The sequence below is a fragment of the Haliaeetus leucocephalus genome, unplaced genomic scaffold (assembly GCF_000737465.1).
Source record: "Haliaeetus leucocephalus isolate CR32 unplaced genomic scaffold, Haliaeetus_leucocephalus-4.0 Scaffold240, whole genome shotgun sequence".
In the NCBI taxonomy this organism is placed as follows: domain Eukaryota; kingdom Metazoa; phylum Chordata; class Aves; order Accipitriformes; family Accipitridae; genus Haliaeetus; species Haliaeetus leucocephalus.
This window is the reverse complement of record NW_010972676.1, coordinates 2,718,705-2,746,360: the sequence shown is the minus strand read 5'-3', so window position 1 is coordinate 2,746,360 and position 27,656 is coordinate 2,718,705. Positions and strand designations below refer to the sequence as shown.

Here is a 27,656-nt window from a genome sequence, read left to right as displayed (position 1 = left end):
GGAACTGGGAAGTGGGGGGGGGCAGGGTTTTCGCCGCTTGGGGACTGGCTGGGTGTCGGTCGGCGGGTGGTGAGCGATTGCCCTGTGCATCATTTGTACATTTCAATCCTTTTATTACTACTGTTGTCATTTTATTAGTGTTATCATTATCATTATTAGTCTCTTCTTTTCTGTTCTATTAAATCGTTCTTATCTCAACCCAGGAGTTTTACTTCTTTTCCTGATTTTCTCCCCCATCCCACTGGATGGGGGGGGAGTGAGTGAGCGGCTGCGTGGTGCTTAGTTGCTGGCTGGGGTTAAACCACGACAGCTGGTTGACAGCTGGCTGAATATGAGCCAGCAGTGTGCCCAGGTGGCCAAGAAGGCCAACGGCATCCTAGCCTGCATCAGAAATAGTGTGGCCAGCAGGAGCAGGGAGGTGATTGTCCCCCTGTACTCGGCACTGGTGAGGCTGCACCTCGGGTACTATGTTCAGGTTTGGGCCCCTCACTACAGGAAAGACAATGAGGTGCTGGAGCGTGTTCAGAGAAGGGCAACCAAGTTGGTGAGGGGCCTGGAGCACAAATCTTATGAGGAGCTGCTGAGGGAGCTGGGGCTGTTTAGTCTGGAGAAGAGGAGGCTGAGAGGAGACCTTATTGCGTTCTACAACTACCTGAAAGGGGGTTGTAGTGAGGTGGGTGTTGGTCTCTTCTGTCAGGTGGCTGGAGATAGGATGAGAGGAAATGGCCTCAAGTTGTGGCAAGGGAGATTTAGGTTGGATATTAGGAAAGATTTTTTTACTGAGAGGGTTGTCGGGCATTGGAACGGGCTGCCCAGGGAAGTGATTGAGTCACCATCCCTGGAGGTATTCAAAAAGCACGTAGGCGAGGCACTCCATAACATGGTTTAGTGGGCATGGTTGATGGTTGGACTTGATGATCTTGAAGGTCTTTTGCAACCTAAATGTTTCTATGATTCTATCTAGTCCAATCCTCCTGCTCAAACAGGGTCACCTAGTACCCAGAACTGGGCACAGTATTCTAGGTGTGGCCTTGCCAGTGCTGAATAGAAGGGAAGATCACAGCTTGTCGTAATATAGTCCAGGATACCATTAGCCTTCACCCCTAGGGCATGTTGCTGGCTCAAGTAAAATTTTCTGATACCCACTTCTGTGCCCTTTTGGGACATCTTTTCCATGCAAATTCAGGTTCTGTGCTGAGAATCTCTATTTTCTGTTAGCTTTCTGCATACACTCGATGGGCTTTAAAGCTCCATACGTTCACTGTGCTGCTTTTTATGTGATACGACACATAATGTGCTACTTTACTGCATGGTTGATAAAGTTTGAGTGATTCTTGACAGCATTGCTAACAGTAATTCAGCATGTTATCAGAGCTGGTAACTCATATCCAGTCAGTTACTGGCAGAAGGTGGTTAGTTTTTGTTAAATGGATACAGTGACAGTTTATTGACGTGACAGTGTAACTTGCTGTTGACTATGCCTGATGTCCGTGCTTGAGTTTGTCAGTCTTTGAGTAAGACTTAACATTGTAAAAGGAGACTTATTTTCGATTATGATATTTTTTTAAAAGTCAAAATATTAAGTTTTCACTACCCTCCAGCTCAAAAACATCCTCTCTGATTTCCTTCCTATGTTCTAGGATTATTTCTCTCAGATTTTATACAGTCTGAGAAATTTCAAACCAAAAGAAAGTCTATATTTTGTTTGCTCTTGTTGCAGAATTTAATCAGAAATGAGTCAGACAAGTACATGAATGAATCTCAGAAATTTCAGTGTGCTATCAGTGTGGAAATGGTTTCTAGACTAAGAAATAATGACGACTTCTTGGCTAGGTATAACAGTTTAAAGTGGATCCTTCTGTTGCTTTTGTTTTAACAAAGCATGGATCAGAAACAAAGTTTGGAATGAAGAAGGCCTGACAACCATAAATGAAGAGTCATGGTCTTGGATCTGTTATAAGCATCTTTATTCCTTGTTTTCAGCTCTGTTTTCATACTGTTCTACTTCCCTAACACCAAATTGACATAACGGTACCATTCCAGGACTCTGAACATAGTCAAAATGAATTCTGCAGAGAGCAGGCAGTTTAAGATGGTACTTTCTTGAGACTGTTTCCTTTATTTATCAACTGGCCCTTGACTTTTAAGTTGAAACCAGGATGCATATAGTAGTAAATAAATTGTGCTTAATATCTTGCTAGAAAGATCTCTGTCTTCATGAAATTCAAAGGTACAATATTAAAGGTCTGATCTGCTGTTTGGACTTAAACTTGCAGATTTAGTACCTTCATCTAGTTTCAACTCCAGAAAAGCTCAACCAGTAAAATGACATTAATGGTTTAATAGTCCTAAGTAGATCCACATTAATCACTGTAGTAAATCCTCAAAGCATCCTTCCTTTCACAAAGTGTACAAGGTCAGGGTCTGCCTGCCACACATGTTCAGAAACAAAAAGCCTGTTGATGCCAGTGAGGCCTATCCCAATAGATGTGATGAATCAGGCCCCCAGGAGAAGCTAGGGTTTTGCACTCTGTGCAGGATCCCAGTCCTCTTTGATGGTAAAAATCCTAATAACATCTACCTGAGGTCCTAAGGTAAAGCGAAAACCCAGCTATTTTAGTATCTGCTATAAGCAACACATTACTACTGCATTAGAAGTGGTTTCCTTGGGAGATGGGAGAGAAGTATTATATTTGCTTATAAATGTAATGTACTTGTCTCAACGTGAAAAATGTCTTCTAAATATTTTAAACATGGGCGGCTGCTGCTGCCCCTGATAATTGTGCTACATGCTATTGCTACGGGTCTTGAATAATTACTCAAGTCTTCAGTGTCATCTAAAATTACTCGTGTTCAGAAAAAAAGGCACGAGAAAACACGTTGGTTTTGACAGCAACTGTCAGCAAATCATAACTGAAATGACGTATCTAATGAAAAAATAATTGAATGTGTTCACTAGTCTTTTCTAATTAATATATTTCTTTTATATACAAAATGGAAGGTCATATTGACATATTTATTTAGTGATTGCATAAACTTGCAGCATTATTTCAGCTAATATGACAATGTGAAAGTATAATGTCCTTCTGACTTCCTACATATTTTTGTTAGGTCACTTTCATAATGTCTTTTGGAAGAGAAAGTTCAGGTATTTTGCCTGTCCAACTAAATGCTTGTAGTAATGATGAACAGAAAAAAACCAAAATCTTAGAAGGATTTAAAAATTTTGCTGAAAATTGGTGTTTTCCTGCTCTTGATTACCATTTTTGGCAAATGTTTTCAGAGTAGGTATATCAGTGCTCTTAAATATATAGGATATGCATGACTCTTCTTGTATCTTAAAATCTGGATCACATTTGCAGTATTAGCCAGCCCTAATAGGGATGCTCTCTTCGCTGCAAATATCCCCCTGAACATACTCAGATGTCAGTTTAAAGTAACGGAAGCAGTTTTTCTCAAAGAGATTTGGAGTAAACTCTTTTACTTAGGGAATGTTTCCTCCATTTATTTTCCTGAAACTTGGTTCTGAAGATATATCTACTGTAGGGTTTAGGGATTATTCTGTGCGGGACCCGGACGATAGAACACCAACATGATGATTAAAGTCGTCCCTTTACTGAGCTTAGCCGATCATTTTTATACAATTCTCTAAGTTGTTTAGAAGCTTTGATTGGGTGCTGCATGCAAGCATTTGGTGTCCACGCGCACAAGCATAAATGGTGATTGGTTACATCGGTACTGTCCACGCGCACAAACGTAAGATAAAGTTAGTTATACCCGCTCTGTACACGCGCATAAACATAGGACATAATTGGCTGTATTAATTAGAGCATGCAGGACTTGTCTTAGTCCAATTGGTCGAGATAAGCCCCTGAATTGAGGTTGTTTGTGCCAAGTTCCCTTTATCGTGGAATGTGCACCTGTGTTTTTCTAATTGGGATCTTTCTTTTTCTGTCTTCTTGTTTATCCTGTTCAAGGCCTTCTAAAGGTGTCTGGAATGCTCTTGCAACCCTGAGCTACTTTTAGGCCCAATAACTAAATTCCATATAATTGAACCCTACAATCTACCTGCAGAGAAAGGGGAGATTTTGACCAGGAGCTGTCAAGCCTGTGAGCCTGAGGTCCCTTCTCTTCTGTGTGGACATTCTGCGTGTCCCTTCACCACCCTGGGGCCTGTCCCCAGCTCATGCAACCCTGCTTTCAAGCACCCTGCAGAGGAAGAGGGGGGCCACACAGAATACACAATGATTTTGAGAAGCTTTTCAAATTATCTGACAGCCTGTAGCACAAATGGTTATGTAGATTATTTGCATAATTAGATATCTAATTAATATAATATTTTAAAGACACAGAATTGGTGTAAGTCATGGAGTACGCAAAAATGAATCTTGTTCTGTGTTACTGTTCATTGCCTTCTTTTGGATATACTGTATAATGCCAGTCACATGTAAACTACTAAGAAACAATTCTGTTTGCATTACGAGAAAGACTGGAGACGAAATACTTCAGTTGAAAGCTGTGTTTAGGCCTAATATTCCAAAAGGCCTGCTAGGATGATTGTTTTGATCATCTGGGCTTGTGCCTAAATACCTGAGTGGTGATGCCCATCTATGAAAGTGTGTTAAACTCAAAAATGAAGCTGAATTGCATGCTAAGAGAATTAGGTGACTAAGCTATCCATGGATCAGATCTGGCTTAGGTTCCTAGTAATTCATTACAAATTTTTATTTGTTCATATATGAAGAATGAGTGTTTGCAGTCAACTTGGCCAGTTACTCAGAATCATTCCTGCAATTCTGTTGTGATTATGATGGCAATAACTATGTATAGAGGAATATAAGACTCCAGTTGATCAGACTAATGGTCTGTTCTACCCAGTTGTCTTTGGCTATAGCAAAAGGAGATGCTGTTTAGGGAGAAACACTCCCTCTTTCGGTAGCCTCCCCTTCATGTTGATTCATTATGTCACTGGGCCATCTTGCGACTTCTGCTGCCAGGCAGCTGAAACTCGCTAAAGCCAATGGGTCTGACTGTGTTGGGGTGGTGATCAAACTAGCTGCATTTAGTGAAAAGGGTCCCGACCTTGTCTCAGAGAGCTCTTGGGCATCATCAAGAAGTAATGTACAGATCAACATTGCTAAAGTTAACTTGAGAAAAAAAAGGCTTGCTTATGGCTCTTTATGTGACTATCTGCTAATTTGACTTAAAGCAAATTGAAGAGTGACACGCTTATTTTTTGACTAAAGATATCTAGTGAGGTACCCAAGTCTAAGGAAAAATGTTCTTTTCCAGAATTGCCTGTGCCAACTGGAGACCTGCCTGAATCACAGGTACAAGCCCTTCTGCTTGTCAGTTCCCTGCTGCTAGAGGTTGCCAGCCCCTCATCGCAGTCAGTGATGGAGCTATCTCTAACCGGGTCAGCTCAAAATAAGCCTTATTAGCTCAGCTGAACCCTGATACTAGCATTTGGCTGCTCTGACCACAGAGGGCTAAGGAATATCACCATTAGGTCCTGTCAGCAGAGGTGGGGTGGTGCTAGCCCTCGCTGCTGGGGAGGGACAGCAGCAGGCATTGGGACAAGTTGGTGATGGTGGTGGTACTGTCTTTGCACAGGGAACCAGTCTGTGCTAGGGATTTCTATCTGCAGTGCTAACTGCAGCAGTTTGGTATTTAGTCTGTACAACACTTGCGTAGTAGGGAAGCCCTGAAAGGATACGAGTGTGTTTTCCTTTTCATACAAATGTGTGTGTGTATGTTTGTAGGATGTATGATCTTTCTCTGCTACTTTTCGAACTTGGTTATTGAACCTTTGAAGAACAAACCATGAAGAGTTTTTCTTAGTGACATTTTAAGCTTGCAGTGACAAAAGAAATTCCAGTAATATTTTGATAATTGCTTTCACTTAAGAATGGGAATAAATAATAAACACATAACATGCAATACCATTTTGATATACTGTAATTAATTTGAAGAGAGTTAAAAGGGAAATGTGAATAAAATATTTTAATTGATTTTCTTTTTATGTTATCTTTAAAGTTACCTAATTTTTCTGAGAGCTTTTAAAGTGACCCACATGGATTGATGCCCAATAGAATTTTCCTTCCATACTAGATTATTGTAATTAATTATAAAATTGAGCCTAACCTTTCTAGGTTGTCAATATCTAAGGACAAATGTCACAACTAACAAAGGCCAGGAAAGATTAGTCCTGAATCTTGGGAGGGAGTATTGTGGGGGAGAAGGGGAGCTGTCATTACCTCTCAGGTGTGCTGTTCATATTTTGTTTTGGCTTTACAAATGATTATCATTTCCCTTTTCAGCTGGGTAAATATATATACAATTTGAACAAAAATGCTTTAAAAAATCCTAATAAAATAGACAAAGTTATTGACCTATGTGTGCTTAAAAGATTTTTACCTGTGGACATAAACTGCGGATAGTTTGATATCCTGACCAGTGTATGCAATTTTAAAAGTCAGTGAGAGCAGAAAATATCATTGTAATTTATGCTGAAAAATTGTTAGGTATAAGCTGTATAGAATTCTTGAAATAGCTGGTATCATGTAAGGTATTTCCTTATTTTATGTTTTTCCAGAAATCCTCAACTACTATCCCTGTGAACAAAACCTGTATGTATGCATTGAAATGCAGGCTTCATGGCATACCCAGTTGCTTAGCTCAGTACAGATTATCTAACTGCTCTTTCTTAATGATATGGTAGAATAAGGCCCCAAATTCTTGCTACTCATCGTTTGCATTTTTAATTTGGGAGAAGGCCTTGTAGAATTTGACTCATTTGAGTAGCTGTTGCAGAATTTGACCATTGAGTGTGCCCACTGTTAATGCCTGAAAGGATGTCTCTTCTGTCGCAGACAGAACCTACAAAAGACAACAATGTCGATTCACACAAGCACAAAACCTCCTAACACAGCACATACTTTTCTCTTTTCAAGAAACAATTTCAGGGCTGTTTGCAGAATACTACTGCTACTCCACTTCTGCTGAACACTCATCTTTCTCAATATATCTGGTAGCCTGGAAACTTGAACTTCTTAATTAAAAAGGAAGAAAGATGAATTGTGGAACAGATGGACAGAATCTTTTAGTACCACTTTTTATAAGGGCATACAGGAGTACTTCTTGGCCTTGTAATACTTCAGGTTGGACCCTTAGAAATATGTAAGAGGAAGTTGATTGCAGCTGTGTAAATTATTCTCCTATAAATTCTGTATGCTTGAAACCTGCCCTTTTTTTGACTTGAAGCTTGTGTGAGTTGACATTCTATGCAATATTGAAAATCCCTATGACTAATTAATTCTACTTCTTCCCATACACCCCTTTTTATATGTATACCTGTAAAATGGCAATGCATTTCTGAGTTTGGAATGGGGCGCTTGGGACTGGATCCATGCTACTAGTCCAACTCCCTAGCTGGTTGAACCTACCATGCAGTTAGGGAAGGCCGCTGAGATCTTTTTGGCTACTGCTCATTGAAGAAGAGACAATAACCAGGCGTTTCCTAAAGGAAGACATTACAATTTGTGAACTTTTGTAAGGATACATGCTCTCCAGTCAAAAGAGCTAAGAATCACTTCAGCTGTGCGATTTGCATCTGCCTGTTCTGTACTAGTGTGGCTGCTTCATTCCTGTTCTGGGCAAATGTTGCTCTAGCAACTCTGTTATATGGCTGAAGTATAACAAGTCTCTGATTTTCTTTAATCCTTCCTTGACCTTGAAATGGCTGCCTAAATTTTATAGCCCACGTTTTTAGCCAGGGAATTTATTAGAGCTTTCTGGATTTACTGATTTCAAGTTCCAGCTTTTTGAGACTCTAAATAACCCTTACGCTTTGTTTTCCCCTTTTGTATGGGGGATATAGTCCCCAGAGAAAAAGTATGAGGGTCTTAAAACTATAATTTGTTGTCAAACAACTCTCCAAGCTGACAACCAAATTTTTTATAGTTACTGTTTCCAAACGTTTCTGAGACAGGAGGCACTTTGGGCATTAGCACCTGTGACAGACTTTCTCTTTCAGTTAGGGAGAAGCAAGGAAATAATCTCAGCGTTTGATTGTTGAAGTGCTTCATCCCTGTGCACTTGTACAGGGGGTAGAGTTTCCCTGGCTTTGGGCGCAGAACAGTAGCACACCAAAGCATGTAAGATCATTGAAATAGATGGGGTTAAATTGGGGAACTGAAAATAATTTCAGCATCAAGTAATCCACGTCAGTTATGTTAAATAGTGTTCCATTACTTCTACATTCTTGCTAAGACAAAACTACTTTCCTGTTGTTTTTTTTTGTTTGTTTGAAGGAGATTTTGAGCTATGCCTAAGAGTAACAGGAGCCCAGATGTTTCATAAAAATAACAGGATGATCTGTATCTCAATCTCTTTGTACTTGTCCATCGTTTTTCAAGATATGCCTATAGTTACTTGTTGTTTCCTCAGAATGTGAGCTCTTCCTTTTACAGGACTGTTGTTTAGTTCTGGCACAGTTGTATCTTGATTCCAAAACTGAACCCAGGAATATTACTGTAATTCAAATCACTTGATTAAAGCCAGGTATTTCCAGAGGCAGCAGAGAACACACAAGAGTCTCATCTCTTATGGATTTAAATTCCATGGCTGAATTCTTTGATGTCTAAGTAAGTGTCAACTCCGACAGAAGGTTTTTCTGCCCCTGAGGAATTCATAATGCGGCCCTCCTTGGAGGAATCTCTAGTATCTAGTAACAGTCAACTTCTCTAACTGCCAGTTTCAGAAGATTTGTAGGAAATTAATTTACATTAAACTATCCAATACAGTCAAGATGAGAGAGGAGGATTCTCCCCTACCAAGTGAAATACAACATACTCCTGTAAGAAAATGACCTAATAATCCTATAGTTTGTTTATGTATTGCTGAACTTTGCTACCAGCAAAATGCTGCATTTGTAATAGGTAACATATTCTGTAAGAGAGAGAATATTTAAAAGAAGGCAAAACCAAAGGTTATTGGCTCTCTTCTCCAAATGATCTTTCTTATTCTCTCTTTGTTGCCTCTGTATTGAGTGCAAGATTTTGTTCAATAAGCTATAGACAGTGGCAATGAGCAATAAACCCTGGCTTACATTTTATCAAATGTGCTCCCACTCATCTTTTGAGCACTGGAAATGAGAATTTTGCAACAATACTATAGTAATAGGTGACAGCCATTCCAAAGAAGAGGATTCTGTATTTACATAATAAACTTTGGTTGATGGCTTGGTCAATAAAAAATGACAAACAAGACATCTGTTGGTGTCTTGTGCCATTGGTAATCAAGTGATAAGGGTGTGCCTGACCCAAAGGAAACGAGATCTCATGGTGAACATGATTTCCCTGTAACTCAGTGTTTCTTGTGTCTCTCACTGCAAACTCCAATTCTGGTTTGAAATGCATTTGTGGCACATGTGTTGTGGGGTATGGCTGTGCTGACGCCTGCACAGCCATCAGGAATCTGGGCTGAGGGGTGTAATTTGTCAGAGGTGTTCACCCAGATGCTGGGTTTTCGCAGAGCTGAATTGGGTTACAGATTGGAGGGGGCAGAAATCTGCCAGAAAATGCATTAGCATTTTAATAATAAAGCCCAATCACTAGAAAAATCTTGTATTTTAAAATACTATGCTTCCCGTTACAAAATCAAAGAAAATTACTTTTCTGCAGTAGTGAAAAGGTCTCTTGCTTTAGAGAGATAAAATTCTCTTGGTATCAAGAAGGGCATGACATTTTTCCCTTGTTTGATTATATTGGGTATATTAAATATGACCTGAATGTTTAAGGTTGCTCGAGTTCAAAAGATTTTGAATGACATTTTTTCAATTTATTTTGTTAAGCCTCTGCAATAGTTGTAAGTGGTCATTCTTTTAAAGAACAAATAGTAAGAGGTCAAATAATCCATATATCTATGATTCTGTATTTCATTACAAAGGAAAGTTCATAGAAGAAATGTAGCTATGGTTGTTAGAAAGAGATATGTAAGAAGAATTATTGGTGCATAAGTAAAAAAGCTTTAATCCAAAGAAAAGTGTATAGAATCGTGAAACATTATTGATAATTCAGAAGATAATGAGGTATGAGGAATTCTAGTTTTCAGCTATAGGTGTTCACTGTTAGAAGGCAGACTTGATTAAATATCATCAGAGACAAGAGGAATGACCTTAGTATTATGATAGTTAATGAGGTATGCTATTCTATCAGTTCATAATTTAAGATTGGCAGGCTTATTTTTAAGTTTAAAAATTAAAGAAATAAATGAGCTTAGTCATTCTTTATGTTGATTCCTGATTATTCTGAGTACTAAAAATTGAATTTAGGAAAAAAGCAATGGATTTCCTGGTTCTACTAATTTTTTTTTTTTTTTAAATTTTATCACCGGTATCTCCAGTTCTTTGCATCTATTGTTTTGCAGTTCTGTTGCCTTTCACAATATTTGGTATTTTTTGTTATGTGTCAAATTCTAATGTCCAGTGTTAGTAGAGGAATGTTAGCTTCTGTTTAAAAATAAATTAAAAAAAAAACAGTCTACACTTTCAGTTTAAGAGATAACTTGGAAGCGGTAAGTCACACATACAAGGAAATAAATCTTTAAAATCCCAGTCACCATTTTTAGTAGCACTATTTTTCCTTTGGGTGGTGAGGCTTGATTCATGAGCTCTGAGTTAAACTGACAGTGCAGTTGTCTGGTGCCCTTAGGATGGGAGGGAAGCCCTCCATGTTCCTTATTGTTGTTAACAGACAGGTAATTTGTAGCAGTAGATTTCAGATGTTGCAGTTCCGGAAAGCACTTTTTTTTTTTTTAATGGCATGTCTCATACTTTTTAATTTACACAGCATTAACTCATTTTTCATAAATGTCCTAGCTGGAAGTTTAAGATGGTTTTCTGTACATGAATGTACATTCTTGCCGTCAACTTTGTGACTGCTAAAATTAGCTAGTAAAATTCAGCCTTGTCTCTTACTTTATTTTGCAGAAAAAGACACATTTCAGTGAGATGTCAAAATTAGTCCACATGGGGAAAAAAAAAATAATCAGGTTTCTGTTTAACGTATCCAAAATCTGAAACAAATATGCCAAACAGGGATAACTCAAGAGCCATGAGAGACAATCTCTTGGGAGGGAGTTTGGTCTTCGCATCCAAAGCTGGAGGATGCACCCACATTCATGGGCGTAAGTTTTGTACATGCTGCGGGAGCAGTGGTAGCGTGAAATCCTCCATCCTTGCTGCCCCAAAGAGGTTGGGAATGAAGAAAATCTGGTGATCCACACTAACCTTGAATAAACTTCATGCTGGAAGGTGGTGGGAAGAAAAGAGGGCTGATGAGCTGCCAGCCTGGCCCTGCTGGAACCGCCCAGGCCCCTGCAGCATGGGTGGAAGCAGCCTGGGGAGCTGGGTCTGGGCTGAGGGCTGTTGGGCTGAGCTGCCCAAGGAAGCCAGGGCATTGACTGCACACAGAGTTAGCTGTGGTCTGCCATGGGCCCCTGCTCTAACACTGGAGAAGTCACTTCATGCCTCTGCACCAGTTTCCTATCACTTCTTGTTCCTTTAAGTGTCAGATGCTATTTGACAGGGACTGTCTCACACTTTTTTTTCTTCCTAGTAAAGCACAGTCTGGATCTCAGCTGAGACATTTAAGAGCTACTGACATTACAAATAATATATCATTATTGTATCTCTCATCTTATTAATCTCACTTCAGATTAAAATGTCTGTGCTGTAGTTTAAATTACAGAGCATTGCTAGTATTTCTTAGCATATTAATGAGAAGAAAGGCACTAAAAGGCCTGCATGACAAAAAAGTGTGAATATGATTTGCCCTTTCATTTAACAAATTACTTTCTTTTTAATGGAGTAGAACTGGTTAAAATTTTCCACTGAGAAATATTTTTTCCTCAAAATACTGTGGTTTTGTTTGATATGCAGGAAACTGTTATTACTAGTTAAAAAGAAACCCCAAAGTTAAGGTTTGGCATAGAAAATACTGAAACTTCTGCAATGTAAGGAGTCATTTTATTTCTATGGAGAGAGAGCATCCTGTGCAGAAATGTGGTCCAGCTGTGTTATACCCTCTGTTCAGCTCCAAAGGGTTCAAAAGGCATTTTTTTTTATATTTTCATTTGCATAGAGTGTTTTTTTTTTCTTTTCAGAAGTTTAGAAGGGACTGAAACAGACTATTCTATTTCACAAAGTTGTGTTTTAAAACAATGCTGTGCTAGTCCGTGGTGAGACCAGAACAATATACACGGTGCATGGTATTGAGTGAGGCAGCTGGCTCCTGCTCTGACTGCTGGAGATATGTCAGGATTTATCCAGTATGTTCTCATTCAACTGCTACAGTTTTAGGTTCTTTACAGCATATTATACTGGACCAGGCCATAACTCACTCAACTGAAGTTGATGTTAAGTGTCATGCCTATACAGCTTCCAACTTTTCATGTTTGATTGGCCTATTTTTTCAGCGGAAAATGTCTTAGCTTTACATAGCAGTACTTTTTCTGGAGGAAATGGGATAAGGCTGAGAAAATTGTCCTGTCCTTGCACTGATGTATACAACATAGTGGTGCAATGGGGCAGAGAATATTACTTGAAGTCATCCGTGGTCTGAAATACTCAGCAGATAGGCAGTTGTGACTCAGTAAGGGTTTTAGAGATGATGTAAAATGCACAGCCCAGCAAGAATCTCTCTCACCCTAGTTATAATGGAAAACTGAAGAAGGGTTACCAAATTCAGTGCTGTGCAGGATGATGGATTCTATGTGATTAAGGTCTCTGGTAGTACCATGCCCACAGTAGGATTTCCTTTGTCTTCTTTTCATGTTTGCTTGAGGATTTAAATGTAGGTGAAAACATTACAGTTACTTATTCGTGGATTTGAAAGGGAAGAGGTTTGTCTTACTATTGTCACTTAAAGCTGTTACAGCAAATAAATGTGGCAGGATGCAGGAGCATTGTCAGATCCACAGTGCGCAAAGGATAAACACAAGCTTGCTTTCTCCTGGTCTTGTATTAAATCCCCTATGAGATGATTCAGGAAGGACAGTAAGGGCAAATGGCTGAGTGATGTCAGTGTTCCGAATGCAGGATCCAAGGCACTGATGATTCCCAGGGCTGGAAATTCTATTTTTATTCTGTTTTGTCCAAGAAAAGTCTTTATTGACAGTGATTTGTTGATGCTGACTTCTTTTGCTCGTTTTCTTGTTTTAAGGGAACATTGTCCAGTTACAGGCTGGAAGATTCAGTTGTCTTCTGGCTACAAGCCCCTTCAAACACCAAATAGACTGCTCTCTATATACAGGGCAGATGTTCCACCCACATCTGTGTACCTTCAAACTCCAGGTATGTTTCTAAATAAAAGTTTGGTTTGGCAACACTTCCATCAGTCACTATTTCAGCATGTTTCCAGGTGTGCTATAGTCCATGTATCCAGTGACAAATCCATGACTGTTGGCTTTCTGGTAGCAGTGCTCTTTGCACTGCCTTATAATTTAGTCATTCTTATGCAGGGGACTAGTTTCCAGGTCCTGGAAAGAACAATCCTTTCTTTTTCTCACCCAGATGCCTTCTCTTCCAGTAAACACCAACCACAAGGAACAAGCAGACCTTTGAGCGATTGTAAATCAGTTTCTCCATTCAAACCCAGTTTTCCTTTCCCTTCCTTTCATATAGGTTGATAAAGTGTGTGGACAGCCCAAACAACAAGAAGGGAACCTGTCATCAGACAATATAGTGGCAGTGAAGGAAGCGACTGAAACCCAGACATTCGTGATGGCTCACGCTAGTCTGAACAATAAAAGAAGGTAACCCTAAGCAACAGCTGCTTTGAAATAAACTCTCTGCCTCACAATGTGTGTTAACGGTTCCTTGCATCATAGTATTTAAGCCAAAGCCACAGTTCTGTCACCTTGTCTGTGTGGTATCCAGCCATTGCCATCACTGATAGTTACACAGATGTCTGTGGTATTACATTGCAGGTCTTTCCAAGAAAAGCTTTTTAAAGGCCAGACTTGATGTCATTACTTAGCACCAAGGTGTTCATTATTTCCAGAAACTTTCAGTGAAAATGATGAAAGCTTTTCCTCAGCAAAGTCTGAGTAATTTCCACAGTCAAGTCTGAATTACTTAAAATACAACTGCCCAGGTCTTTAAGGACTTGAGCTTATCCGAGGGCAGAGGTGGGAAGGAGGAATGAGTGAAAAGGAAAGATTCATTGCCCTGACGCAAAGTCAGTCCCTCATTTCACAGGTCTGGGGAGGAGTAATAAGATCAGTTGCAATCTCCTTGATTTGTTGCATAACAAAGCAAGAGCAGAAACATTTATGTTTAGGCTGGTTGTGTCCATCTTGGCTTCTGTTCTTCAGCTGCATGCCAGTTGAGACACTAGACAGCTGAATTACTGCCACTGGCCCTGGCATGACTATCCCAGCTCCCAGATCTAGTCTTTCTTTCACTTTCCCTCATGTAGCTCTTGTAATGGTTTTCTGTAAATTGTAAGGGGGGAGGGAAGGATGTCTTTGCAATCCCACTCATGATACATGAGCAGATGTCAGTGCTAACTGACCATAAAATCACAATGACATATTTCTGGCTAACATGTTGTTCTCTGTAACACCAGTATTAATCTGGAACAACTTCAGCAAAGTAAGTGGAATTGTGCTAGGCTTACACCTCTATCTGAGAACAGTATCTAATTTGCCCAGGGAGCCCATGTGTATCTCTGTATGTTGGATAGGTGGATGACAGACAGCAATGTTAAAATTTCCATAGCCTGGATTCTGGAGTTTGAGTTGTGTAGATGAGAGTTTTATCCATTTCTATTTTAATTCTCATCTAAGCTTTCATGAATAAAACAAACACTGCTTTTAAAGATAAAAGTAATAGCAGCAAGCTAAGTTATTTGAGTGACTGGTGAGTTTATACCTTTGTAATTTAAAACCAAAACACAACAGTTTGTGCTAGTGCTTGGAGCTAATCAATTTTTACCATGCAAATCAGAGAAAAGACCACTAAGGAAATTAAATTAATAAATTCAGCAGTAATAATCCAAAGAACAGTTGTAGTACAATTGAAGAAATATGCTTTTAAAAAGAGAGCCCTAGGACTTATACTGGGACTTATACACTGGCAACCAAAAAGGCAGAATTACCAACCTGTTAACAGTAACCTCTTGAACAGATGCAAGTGTGTTTAATGGCGTGACAGCAGTTCTTTCTTACCTGAGGATCTGTTCCCTCCCCTTCCCAACCATCTAGAATTATTTGCATATTGACCTTTTCAATGTAAGACCTGTAGATGGAAGAGTAAACATACTAAAGCTCATATACTGTAAATTAGACAGTTTCCCAAAATTGGTCTGTGCACTGAAAATTAATTTATCAAAAAAATCTAAACTAAGGCCATCCTTATATAATTAGCATAAAACAATACTGAAATACAGTGTTGACAGGTATTGTGGAGAGCTTACACACCAAAAATGAATGATGGAGCCATGCCACAATTAGTAAGAAGTGGAGAATATTTTTAAATTTTCCACAATTTCCTATAAAACACATGGCATGAAGCTTGTCCTTTGCTTCTTGGAAACAATTGTGAAACAGTAAATAGAGTGAAATACACAGTGATTGGCTACATCACTGCGTTGTTCATCATCTATCAGTTAATCACATATGATATCAATAAAAAGCAATTTTAGGTAATAAAATTTTATAATGGATGGGTGAAATCATTCCTGCAGTGAGTTGTGTAAAATACACTTAGAATGACAGATAACTGCTACAGTGTATCTAGATTATGAGAGTAATTACATGAATCTTTTTTTGGTGCCATTCCTTCTGGCAATTTAAAAAATGAAGAGCAATAACATCAGTTGTCTGTCAGTTTAGGTACAAGGTCACACAGGGAATTGGCCTGAATCTGTTGATCTGTGTAGTAGACATCCCTCCAAATGATTCTTAATTCAAGGGGAGTATGGAACATGACTCCTGCCTTTAAGAATAAGGAAAGAAAAAGAGAAAGAATGAGCCAGCACTCCCCAAGTAAACAGAAAAGCTGTGGCTCGTTCCCTTAATGTGTCAGAATATTCCCAAGCTCAAAGAGAACCACCGGTCTGGTTAGCATATATGTAGGAGAAACCACAATAAAGTGGCCTCTGATCTCTTCTGTAGTACCTCCTTAGAGATGCCCTTAAAAATCCAATGTCGAACAGCTTATACCTACATATGTATGTTTGCTCCAAAGGTATTACATTTTTGCAAAGCCAGTTACAAAATCCTTTTCCAAAGAGTTTGAGAACCTCTGGTTTCAGCTGTTCAGTAGAGTTGAGGCTGCTCATACAGTTTAAAAGTGGGACTGTTAAGATGGAGTCTCTTGGCACCATCTGGCCTGACTGGTCTCTCTTCTGGGTGTGTGTTTTTTGAGTCTGGTTGGAGGCAGTCCTTCTCACCCCCTGCTGTTCTGCACAGTGTGGTCCTGCGTGGTCCCCAAATTCATGTAGCAACTGGATCCTCTTTTGCAGTAGTTGGACCCTTTTCTGCTCCTCTTACTCTTATGGGTTCCTGGGAGATTTCCCATCTTTCTTTATTTTCCCCTGCATTCCATTCCTGCATATTTTTTGTTATGCAACACCAAGCGTCAGGAACAATAGTGCAAGAAGCTGAAACTTGAATAAATGTTCTATGATCTTGTAGGAAATCTTTTCCTCTGATTAAGCTGAAAAGTATAGATTTGATTAGTAAATTTTTTTTTTCATTATGCAGTCATTCAGGGATTGAGTACAGCACTGAAACTGGCAGGATTGCTGCTGTAGTCATTTTTTAATATGGAAGTTACTATAACATGTAGTAGAGATGACAAGAAAATTGAAACCATATGATGGTACGGGGAATGTACATGGCATGTACAGAATTTCAATCAGTAAACTGGGATGTTATTGCTGAGTTTAGCACAAAGTACTATTCTGGTCAGGGTCTGGACTCCTAGCAAAGTTGAATACCTGCCTTTTAGCATGTATGCTGCATGTAATATTTCAAACCACTAACCACAGACTGATTACAGATCTGTATATAAAAATATGTAATGTTTAACAAAGAACTATTACATGATACTAGGTCCCTAATTGGAGGAGGCAGGCTTTGAAATGATGCTTTGTTGGGATTTCTTTGTTATGCTGTGGACTTATGGATCTTTTATACATCTTAAAATAAACAATTTTGAGGTTTGGGGGGAATGTTTGGAGTCAATGGCATCTATTTTATTTAAAATTAACTATCTATTGGGTCAGGCATCACATGATATTATTATTGACATTTGAGTATTAAACTGCTAGTACAAAACAGATTATTAATGCCAGATGCAAATTCACTTAACTGTGGAAATGAATCAAATGTTTCTGACTGACTGGCCGAGGCAGAAGTTTCAGCAGACCCACGTTTTCCCTGTTACAAATTCTCATTTCCTTTTTTGACTGTGTGTGTTGGAATCACTGCTTCATTGATGACAGGTGACAGTCACCTGACGATCAGTGCAGGTCTATCCTCTCCTCTGGCCACCCCTGCCAATAGTTCCCAGAAAGTATGATGGCAGCTTTGCCATTGTCTGGGTGTCCTCAGAGCTGCTGAAGGTGGTGCTTACTCTCGCCAGTAAGAGTTAACTGGATTGGCAAGTATTGTTGAACCTGTTTGCCAGCTGTTGCCATTACTTTATACATGAGAGTACGGGTATAAGAAAGAGCAGAGGGTGGTATCAAGTCATGTAAGTGGAAAATTGCATCATGATGTTGATGTTAATATTAAATACAATGTTTAATGTTAATTAAGGGACCTTGGGATATCAGTGCCACGAAATGCATTTGCGCTAAATAACTACCAGAGTTATTTCCACAGTTTTTCCTCTAATATAACCTTAAAGCCTGTCTCTCCTGTTTTGCAAAGTCAGGGTTTTTTTTCAGTGGTGCAATCTGTCCAGAACTGAACAGCAAAAATATTTGTATTCACATTAAGACAGCAAATTGCTTGTTGTACCAGAAAAATGAATGCTACTCGTTTGTATCCCCCTTCCCATGGTGCTCCATTCTAAATTGTTTGCTATTTGTTTTCTTGTATAGCCTGATACATTTATAGTTCTTCCATTTGGTATCAGTTATAGTTAATTTAAGTACCACTGAATTTATTTTTGTCTTTTTGCTGTGTGTGCTGCATTTGTAATTGTGCTTTTATTTAAAAATGATTGGGAGAGACAATCTCAGTTGTATTTTTTTTCAGTATTGCATTGACATTTTTAATGGCATCTATACTTTGGAAAAATCTCATGACAATTTCCTTCTTATTTGTTTTCTTATATTATCCTGTGCATGTGCTTGATGATCTTTCTTTCAAATAATTTTTACTTTTCTCTTTTGTTTCTCATTTCTTTTCCTTTTTTGCCTGAATTCCTGCTTCTCCCCTCCTCCCCAACCTCTCCTGATTGATGCTTATTTTCCCTGGCCTATTCCAGTTCTCTGCCTCTGAAAGCTTCCAAGAATGACAAATCAAGAAGTTTGAAAAAAATCTCTCGGTAAGAATGAAAACAAGGCGACATACTTTGTTGTCTCTACACTTAGCTCATCTCCATTGAAAGCTGCTGTTTCAGCTGTAATCTAAGAATTGGCATACTTTTGATTACTGCTTTTAACTGTGGGGCACTGGGAAACCACACATTTTCTACCTAGTGTGTTTAGTTTTATACTGATGAAAAGTAAATATTTTCACTTGTTAAGGTTGAGAGTTGGGCACAGAACTCAGCCTTTGCTAAGATGCTACTTTGAAATGTCAGAGCCCCACTCTGCTGAAAATGCAAAGGAGTTTAAGCCTCTTGGTGTGAGCTGAGCAACGCAAGCTTTAGACTTTTCCTCCTTCAAAGAAAACTCCATTTTAGAAGCTGTAAAATCTTTAGCATCTGTGTCACCTTTCATAATTGATACTCTCTGGCTATTCTATCAGGTAGGTGGCCTTCTATCTGGGCCTAGCTTTACTGTATAAATACTTAGAGCTCATATTTGTAAGTTAGTGGTCAAGAGGTAGAAATACCAATTCCCTTGTCATAAGCCCCCAAATTCCTGATTTTTTTCTTTGCTTAAAATGACAGCTTTCCTGCATTCTTAGGGTAAGTTAGTTCCTTGGGACCATGCAATGACTGATTTATCTAGAGCAGGATTTCATCACACTTAAGATAAACAGGATGGTTAAATGCTTTTGAGAAAGCATAAAGACAGCTGTGGGGAGAGATGACCACTGCCTAAACGTTGTAGGGGTAGATACCTAGTGGTGGACTTCTATATTGTTTAAAGCACTTGTTGCTCCCAAAAGAATAATAAATCCTGACTGGTTTTGTGCCGAGCTCCATCCAGCCATATCCTCAGGCACCTCTTCAGTGCAGTGTCCCCTTATGGCCTGCCACGCAGAAACATTATAAACTGGATCAAGTCCTTTGGCCTTCCTAATGGGGCTGTTGAGCGACTTCTGAGACAAGCAGATAGCTCCACAATAGTTCTAGCTCGGGTTTTGTGTCCTGCATCTTGTTCTCAGTATCTTTAACATCTTATACCAAACAGGAGCTTCTAAAGCTGTGGAGATAGGGAAATTTCTCATTCTGAAATACTCTCAATTGTGTACTGAATTAACATCTGTGGTGTTACAGTTTATTTTTATGGCTACCTCACCCAGATACATACTATAGGTATAATCAGATTATAAAAGAGGCAGCAGTTTGCCCACAAGGAATTTTTCGGTACACATATGATCAGAAATGAGCTGTTTGTACTGGCCAGGAGTTTTGGTTATTCACCAAAGCAGCAGGCATAGCCTTCTCTTAACAGGTGAGGTGCCAGATATGATGAGAGAGAAATTTCTTTCTAATAAGAACGTGACAATGGATAGTGATGATGGGGAGGAATTGGCCCCACCACATCTCAAGGAGATGACTTTCAGTACTGTTGTTGCATGTGTGGGGTACTTATTGCAGGTTTTGTGATGGGATGTTAGCTTTAGGAAGCCTTCTCCACCCAGGAGGTTGTTGACAGTGTTCTTAATTCATCTTACACATGTGCAGGAAATGGAGAAATATTCACTTCCAGTAACAGAGAAAAAGGCCACTCCCTTAATCATGAAGTTTTCTCATGATTAGATAGTTGGTGTAGACTTTTTTCAAATTTTGTGTGAGATGCATTAATTTGTTAAAACCACCCTTTGTATGTAATTATGTGTATTAATGCTGGACTAAGTAAGAGTGGATGATATGTAGGAGTAAAATACACTAGAAACAGAAATCAATCAACTTGAACTTAATTTCTGTAAGGGTTCTAAGCTCTTAATCTTGTGGAGGGTTAAGTTGACAGGGGGCTTAAACCATAAGTGTACTGTTCTGTTGTTAAATGTGTTCTTCCTATGTTACAGAGAGTTCATCAATTACATGAAGCGATCCCGAACCTTTTATGCCTCTATAGCAGAAAGGCTGTGTGATGGAGACCTGGTGATGAGAGACAGCTCAACCTGCTGGAATGGAGAGGATGTTGTAGAAAGGTAAAGTTACGAGTAAAAGTTTTCCCTAACAGTGAAAAAGGTGACTTCATGTCCTTCTTATGGTTCAGAAGCATTCTGAGACACTGTTGTCGTTACAAATCTCTCCTTCATAGTGAACTTGATGCTTAATTGAGCAAGGTTTTTGCTAAAATAAAAGGTTGTTAATGCTGGGTTTTAGATATCTGTGTTAAGTATAGTGGAACACTTTCTTGAAGGGCTGCTTTGTAGAGTCCCTTTCTTTCACTATAGAGAGACAGCTCTTTGTCTGTGGAGGCATCTTACCCTCTAAAGCTCAGTTAGCAAGCAGTTCCTCTGTGACTGACTGGAGGTCCCTTCCAGTCTGCTGTTCATAGGCTCATTAGTGCAGAGCTGAACATCATGTTTGGCCATAATTTAGAAAATATGTAGTTCTTCCTGCAAAGGTGTCAGAAAAATGCAGTGACCAGACCATTATGTTTTTAAAGGATTTCCCTGGCATTTCTTTTCAGAGTTTCTGACATAGCACTTTGAATAACAACTGTTTTGGAATTGCCCAGCATCCTTACCAGAGCATGTTCTGCAGGAATTCTTATAAAGTAACAATTAATAAATGCACTGTTCCATGTTGGTAGAGCAGCTGGAAGCTCTGTAAGGTGAAAAGATATTTCTAGTTTGTCAGCTAGTTTTTTTCCCTCTATGTTTTACCACAGTCTAGAATCCAAACTGGAAAATATACTTGCACCCTCCATGAGCTAAACTTGTTGCTGTCATTTCTCTTACTCTGTATAACACGAGGCAACGTTGCCCTGAGGAGAAAAAGAGGTATTCAGAATACAACTATATCTGTGACTATCACTGTCAAAGTATACATCAGGGTTTGCAGTGAGAGCTGGTTGGAAGTGTGCCAGTGAATGTTTTCCAAAAATGTCTTTTGTCGAAACAACTGTTTCATGGAATTGTATTGGATTTCATGATGTTTCTTTCTGAAGTGTGTTTTGTGGTCTGTAGCAGTTTTACAAGATAAAACTCTAGCATTCTGTTTTCTTGCTTTAAAACAATTTTCATGATTGAAAATTGTTTTGGAGGAACTTACGGAATAATTCCAATGTGGAACAGAGAGAGACGTTACAACTATAGGCTGTCCCATTAAAGGGAGTTCCGACTCCCACACAGCTCTGCTTAGAAGTTTAGTATTTCAATGTATGTTGGCATTTCAAATTAATTGTAGAAGCATATATTTGAAGATTTTGGCAGCAATGCAGTATTCTAAATATTAATGTATAGCGATTCTAATACTGATGGAAGTTTTTAGTGTAAAAGTAATGAAGAGGAAGTGGGGAGAATATCAGTATTGCTAATCAGAATTTCCATTTTGGTGTCCCTTTTGCTGGTAACATGTTGCTGGACAAGAACAAACAGCTTTCTGGCCAAAAGAAAAACAAGAAAAGCAAAACCAAGAATCATTTTCTATATCAACTCTCTAAACAAAAACAAAAACAAAAAAATTAATTTTTAATTTTTATCTTTTTTTTTTTTTTAAAAAAAGCTGCTTAAATTGCTGATATACATGTCTTAGAAAGGCATGAATGTGAAAGCTGTTGGTTTTTTTTCCTTTGCCAGTCAGTGCTTTCCCAGACCTGGAGACGTGGAAGAGTTTCAGGTTTGAAAAGGATAAGAAGCTGGGAAAAGTAGGAGGAAAAAGACTAACAAGACCCCTCATATTTTGAATTAAAAAGCAAAAACAAAGGGAAAAAAAACCAAAACAACCTACACCCCAACAACGACATGAACAAAAAAACCCCCACCCCACCACCAAACCCTGAAATATATCTATTTGTAGTTAATATATTAAATGGGCAAATTAGAAAATAAAAATTTAATTTCACATGTTTAATCAGACAGCAATACGTATACTTTTATCAGTTCTGTCACAGTATTGATTGCCTTAAAAGGAGGAGACTTTCCAGGCAGGCTGCACTGCCAGCAATGCTACACAGCAGCACAAACATGGTGCCTGCTTGCTGGCAAATTTTACTCCTTTCATGATCTGTTTTATAGGCTGGACTTGTCACCAGTTCTCCCCACATGAGAAATAAAACTGTCGTGGTGATGCCTGAAGATGGATTTCTCTTTACTCTTTCTCCTTTCCCAGGAGACCAGAGGATTAAATATCAGCTGTAGTAAACAGCTCTGAACTCAAAAGAGAGCCTTATTCTTAACTCTGTATCAGAAAATAGACCACCCCAAGTAATCTGGTGGATCAATTCTGAACCTGAGTTTAAGGTTACTCAGGCTGCGGAACTGGCAAAAGCTGTGGTTCCTGTTTCCTTGATGCTTCTTGCATTTCATAATGCTATTTGAAAGCTGAGTGATATTTATGCTGCATGCTAGTTGGCATTCAAGCTCTTCAGGAAAAACAAACTCAACCTTTAAAAACAATTTGACACATAAATGCAGCCTGAAACAATATGAAATTATTACTCAGAAATGGGGATTGTGCATTCAATTAGTAGAAAGGGCACTTGAGGTCTGCCAGAGGATGTGATAAACAGGATTCTCATTGTACTTTTTTATTTTATTATAATTCTCTGGATTGGGTTTTATCATGTTTAAATCAATGCACTAGCGGGCAAAAAAGAGTTTGAGCTGCCAGTAAATACACCATAAAGAGAGAGAGGTTGTTTCTACTGGTTTTAGGGTATGCTTCTGGCCTGCTCTTCAGATGGACAGCAAAACAAGGCTTTGCTAGTGTCAGTTCAGGGCCTTTGAAGACATTAGAAATACTTGCACCAGGAGTACTGTCTTTCTCTTAATTACTTTTTCGAGGAACTTGTTCCTGGAACAAGACTTCATATAAGAAATAGTCTGTGAGGCTAATAAATGGTCTGAGTATACTAAGAACACTCAGAGAAGATGAGGCAAGAGCAGAAAACCTGGAAAAATATCTTGCAAAGTGAAGCAAGCTTGGAGGAGTTTCTATGCTTGAACCTTTCTTTTGTGGCAGTGTGTCAGATGATTATCTCAATACTATGTCAGTAGAAGAGATTGCAGAAGTTGACAGGGTGAACTATAATGCACTGCCAGGACCTGACACCATTCACCTGAGAACTCTAGAAAGACTAAAGGGTTAAATAGTTGAATTATTCATTGTGATACTGTAGTTTCTTTAAGAGTGCTCCAATAGTAGATGATGGAAAGATGTGAAATGTGAAGGCATTGTATTTTTAGCAAAATAAGGATTTCGGAAAGGTGTGGCTGGTAAACTTGGTATGTAATAGTAAAATCTGTAGAAACTATAAGCAGATGAACGTGATACTTAGGGAAAGGAATCAACATGTTGAGAGTCTTTAGAAGGAGGTAACAAGCATGTAGACAGGGTAGATTGCTGTAGTCTGTTTGGATTTCTGATAGGTGTTTGATATGGTCCTTCACACAAGGCTGGTAGACATGAAAATAAGGGTAGGGAATCGATGGTTATAAGTTACAGTAGAAAGAGATCACCAGTGGCAGTGCATGGGGCATTTGTGCTGGAACCTGTGCTGTTCATCTGTCATAAAAGACCTGTGAAGGGGAGTGAATACTGCAGTGGCAGCATATGCTGATGATACTAAGTTATCCAGGGTAGAAAAGACAAGGGTCACCTGTGGTTAATTGCGGGAGGAATGACTAGGCAATAAAATGGCATATGGAATTCGACGCTGGCAAATGTAAAGTGATTCACAGAAGTACAATCCACATGTTACATACAGAATGGTGCGCACTGAGGTGGCTTTCACTGCTCCAGGCATGCGGTGTCTGCAGTTCTGCTGTCCCCAGGCTCAGAAAGAGCACAACTGCAAATGTACAGAGGGAGCAACAAGGAGGAGGATCAAGGGCATGAAATGGATCCTGTATGTGGAATGGCAGGCACTCCAGCCTGACACAGAAAAGATAGAAGGGGAATATTATAGCGGCCCATAAAAATCATGTGTGTTGTGGAGATGCTGAATAGGGATTTGTTGTTCACTGTCTCTTTCGTTACAAGAACAAGAGGCATCTTCTTAAATTAATAAGTGATAGCTTGAAAACAGAAGGAGATACTCCTTTGCTAAACTTTGGTTAAGCTGTGAAAATTCTTGCCTTGGGATGTTTGGGTGTTTAAAAAAATGGATGAATTCATGAGTGTCCTGGTTTCAGCTGGGATAGAGTTAACTGTCTTCCTAGTAGCTGCTACAATGCTATGTTTTGAGTTCAGTATGCCAAGAATGTTGATAATACTGATGTTTTCAGTTGTTGCTAAGTAGTGTTTAGACTATAGTCAAGGATTTTTCAGCTTCTCATGCCCAGCCAGGGCACCTGACCCAAACTGGCCAACAGTGTATTCCATACCATGGGACGTCCCATCTAGTATGGGAACTGGGAAGGGGGGGCGGGGAATCGCCACTCGGGGACTAGCTGGGTGTCGGTCGGCGGGTGGTGAGCAGTTGCCCTGCGCATCATTTGTACATTCCAGTCCTTTCATTATTGTTGTTGTCATTTTATTAGTGTTATCATTGTCATTATTAGTTTCTTCTTTTCTGTTCTATTAAACCGTTCTTATCTCAACCCATGGGTCTTGCTTCTTTTCCCGATTTTCTCCCCCATCCCACTGGATGGGGGGGGAGTGAGCGAGTGGCTGCGTGGTGCTTAGTTGCTGACTGGGGTTAAACCACGACAATGAGCAAATTCAGCTCATAGAAGAGCAAGTTGTAAAATTACAAGGCAATCAGGTGCCACAAGCAAGTCTCTTTCTCTAAGAGCTGAGGCAAAAGGTTAGACAAAATATTTCCTCTGGTCACTCTTAGGCAGCTGCTCCCATGGACTTCTTTTCTGTAGGGGCTAAACTGCAGCAACCTTCCTCTCCTCAAGAATCTCTCTTCAACTATGCTAAACGCTGGCATTGAATCACTTTCTGCATTCTCCCTGGCCGTGGTAGCTAAACAGGATTTGCTATCTCACGTCTTGGCTTCATAAATGGCAGACTAGTACAATACAGTGCCCAAGGAGTTTCCCGAAAGCTCATCCTGAGTTTTTCTGTTGATGTCAGATTTACATCTTTGCACAAAACATGGATTCCCCCTTTGAATGCTATTTTATGAAGTTCGGCTTTTTGTGAAGTCTTGGCTGCAATAGAGTTGCCTTATAAGAGACTGCTCTTTCTGCTGCTGGAGAAGGGAAAAGGAGATATGGTCTCACTGGCAGGCTCTTGGGGTATGCCTGTGTACAAAGAGGAGTAATCCTGATTGGAAATAGCACTTTAAGGGAACAGTGGGTTGTGAGTACTACATTAAAGTTAGATGATCATTCAGTCCATACATCTCTGCCTGCCTACTTATCTCTTGCAGTTTCTATTTCAAGAGAGATGAAACAATGATAAATAATAAACAGACAAGCAATAATCTGCATATAAAAGAATTAAAACATCGTGAGCGTAACTGGCGTTCTTTATAGCCGACTCTAGGCACTGTGTACGCTCTCCCACTCTTTTGCCATGGCTGTTCCATTAGTTCTCAGAGAGAGGCTGATTGCAATCTGAAAACTATCAACTGCAGTGCATGCTGCTTAGGCTTCAAGGCTGGAGTGTGAAAGTTGCTCGGGGCATTTTCAGCAACCTCAGCACTTGCCTTTCGGATGTCAGTGACAGCCTCCTCCTCTGTATGTCCAGGCTTAATCCTGAAGCAAAGGCAATATTGCAAGCATGGCTCTGCATCCCTCGAGCTTTGCTAGAAGGTGCATACTCAGGGCAGCCCCCAAAGACTGTTCCCTAGTTATCACATAAATGGACGTGTGCCTTTAGCATGACCGTTTCAAAGACACTCCTGTCACATGAACAGTATGTCAGGATCTCAGGACTTTTGAAAGTTGAGAGGTCTGCTCATGACTCATGTGAGAGTGCAGCTGGCTGTGTGTGGGGACTGTCCCACAGAGGAATAGACACTAAAATCTGTTATGTTGCTCCTACAGAAAGTGTTGTCATTTTACGAGTTGAAATTTAGAGGCTGACAGATGCTAGTGTGAACTGTAAGATTGCTGCTACCATTTCAAATCTTTTTCCTTTTAAGGAATGAGCACTTGCAATTACTTTGTTATACTCTAAAATGCATGCCATCTCTACTGTGATGTTCCACCATGCAAAAACCAGCTTGAGTCTTATAGTAGGAAAATGTGAGCCAGTAATGAAGAAAATTAAGTGACTGGCTTTGTTATTAGCAGTGGTGGATGCTTGGGATCTCTGTAATAAAGTCCCTTTTTCTCAGGTGCTGAAACATGCTTTTTAGGCTGTGTCTCTAGTGCACAATAGGCATGGATCTTCAGAGAAAGGAATGGTGCTGATAACCCAATGCCCACACTATCTGTACTTTTGAGGTTTTACTTCAGACTAGCTCTGGTGCATTCCTGGGGACTGAATGCCACTGGCATCCTTGAAGTGCATCCTTAGTTTTTTTGAAAAAGAATCTGGTTCGGAGACTGCTCTGCAATATAAACTGGAGTGTGAGAAATTGTGACACTGAGGGGATTAATTGAAAAGTATAAACCTGATCAGAACTAACGTGCTAATGTAGACACACTTGGTGGTCACCTGGACACCTGCGTTTGAAGTCTGGGGTCTGAAACTTTAACTGCCTCAAATAATAAGTACTTAGAGGCTGTAATTAGCGTGTATATAAAGAAGTTTGTTAAAAAATTGTATCAATGCAATCTATTGATGCAGTTAATTTATAGTGACAATTTTTTTAGCACACTGCCCCTAACGGTGAGGTGGTGTAGTGCTTCAGAGCTGTCAGACTGGGCTGGCTCACAGGTTTGCTGCTTTCTGAGGAATTCAGCAGAAATGTCCCCTCCTGGAGCTGAGCCAGCCTGCCTGTGCTAGATGTGTGAAACCTAATGAGATCACAGCAGGTACTGACTTGGCTGCAGGTGGTAACCTGAATCCAGGCTCTTGGCTGCTTTTGATGCTATATTTTCCATTTATCCCCCCCCCCCCCAACTTAGAACAGTGTCAGCCTTCAGGATGACTCTGAAAAAGAAAACTTTCAAAAGTTTGGCAGAGGAATTGTTCTTTGAAGAAGCAAATCCAAATCATGACCATG

The 27,656-nt window shown here is 39.6% G+C and overlaps 1 protein-coding gene across 1 annotated transcript in view; it reads left to right on the top strand.

The window, feature by feature from the left end:
* LOC104832196 (glypican-5-like) overlaps positions 1–27,656 on the top strand; it is a 371,566-nt gene that overhangs the window by 101,055 nt on the left and 242,855 nt on the right. The window contains exons 3-5 of the mRNA XM_010568238.1: positions 13,685–13,815; positions 18,506–18,565; positions 20,443–20,568. Of these exons, the coding sequence (XP_010566540.1) occupies positions 13,685–13,815; positions 18,506–18,565; positions 20,443–20,568 (317 nt within the window). The remainder of the gene's footprint in view (positions 1–13,684; positions 13,816–18,505; positions 18,566–20,442; positions 20,569–27,656) is intronic.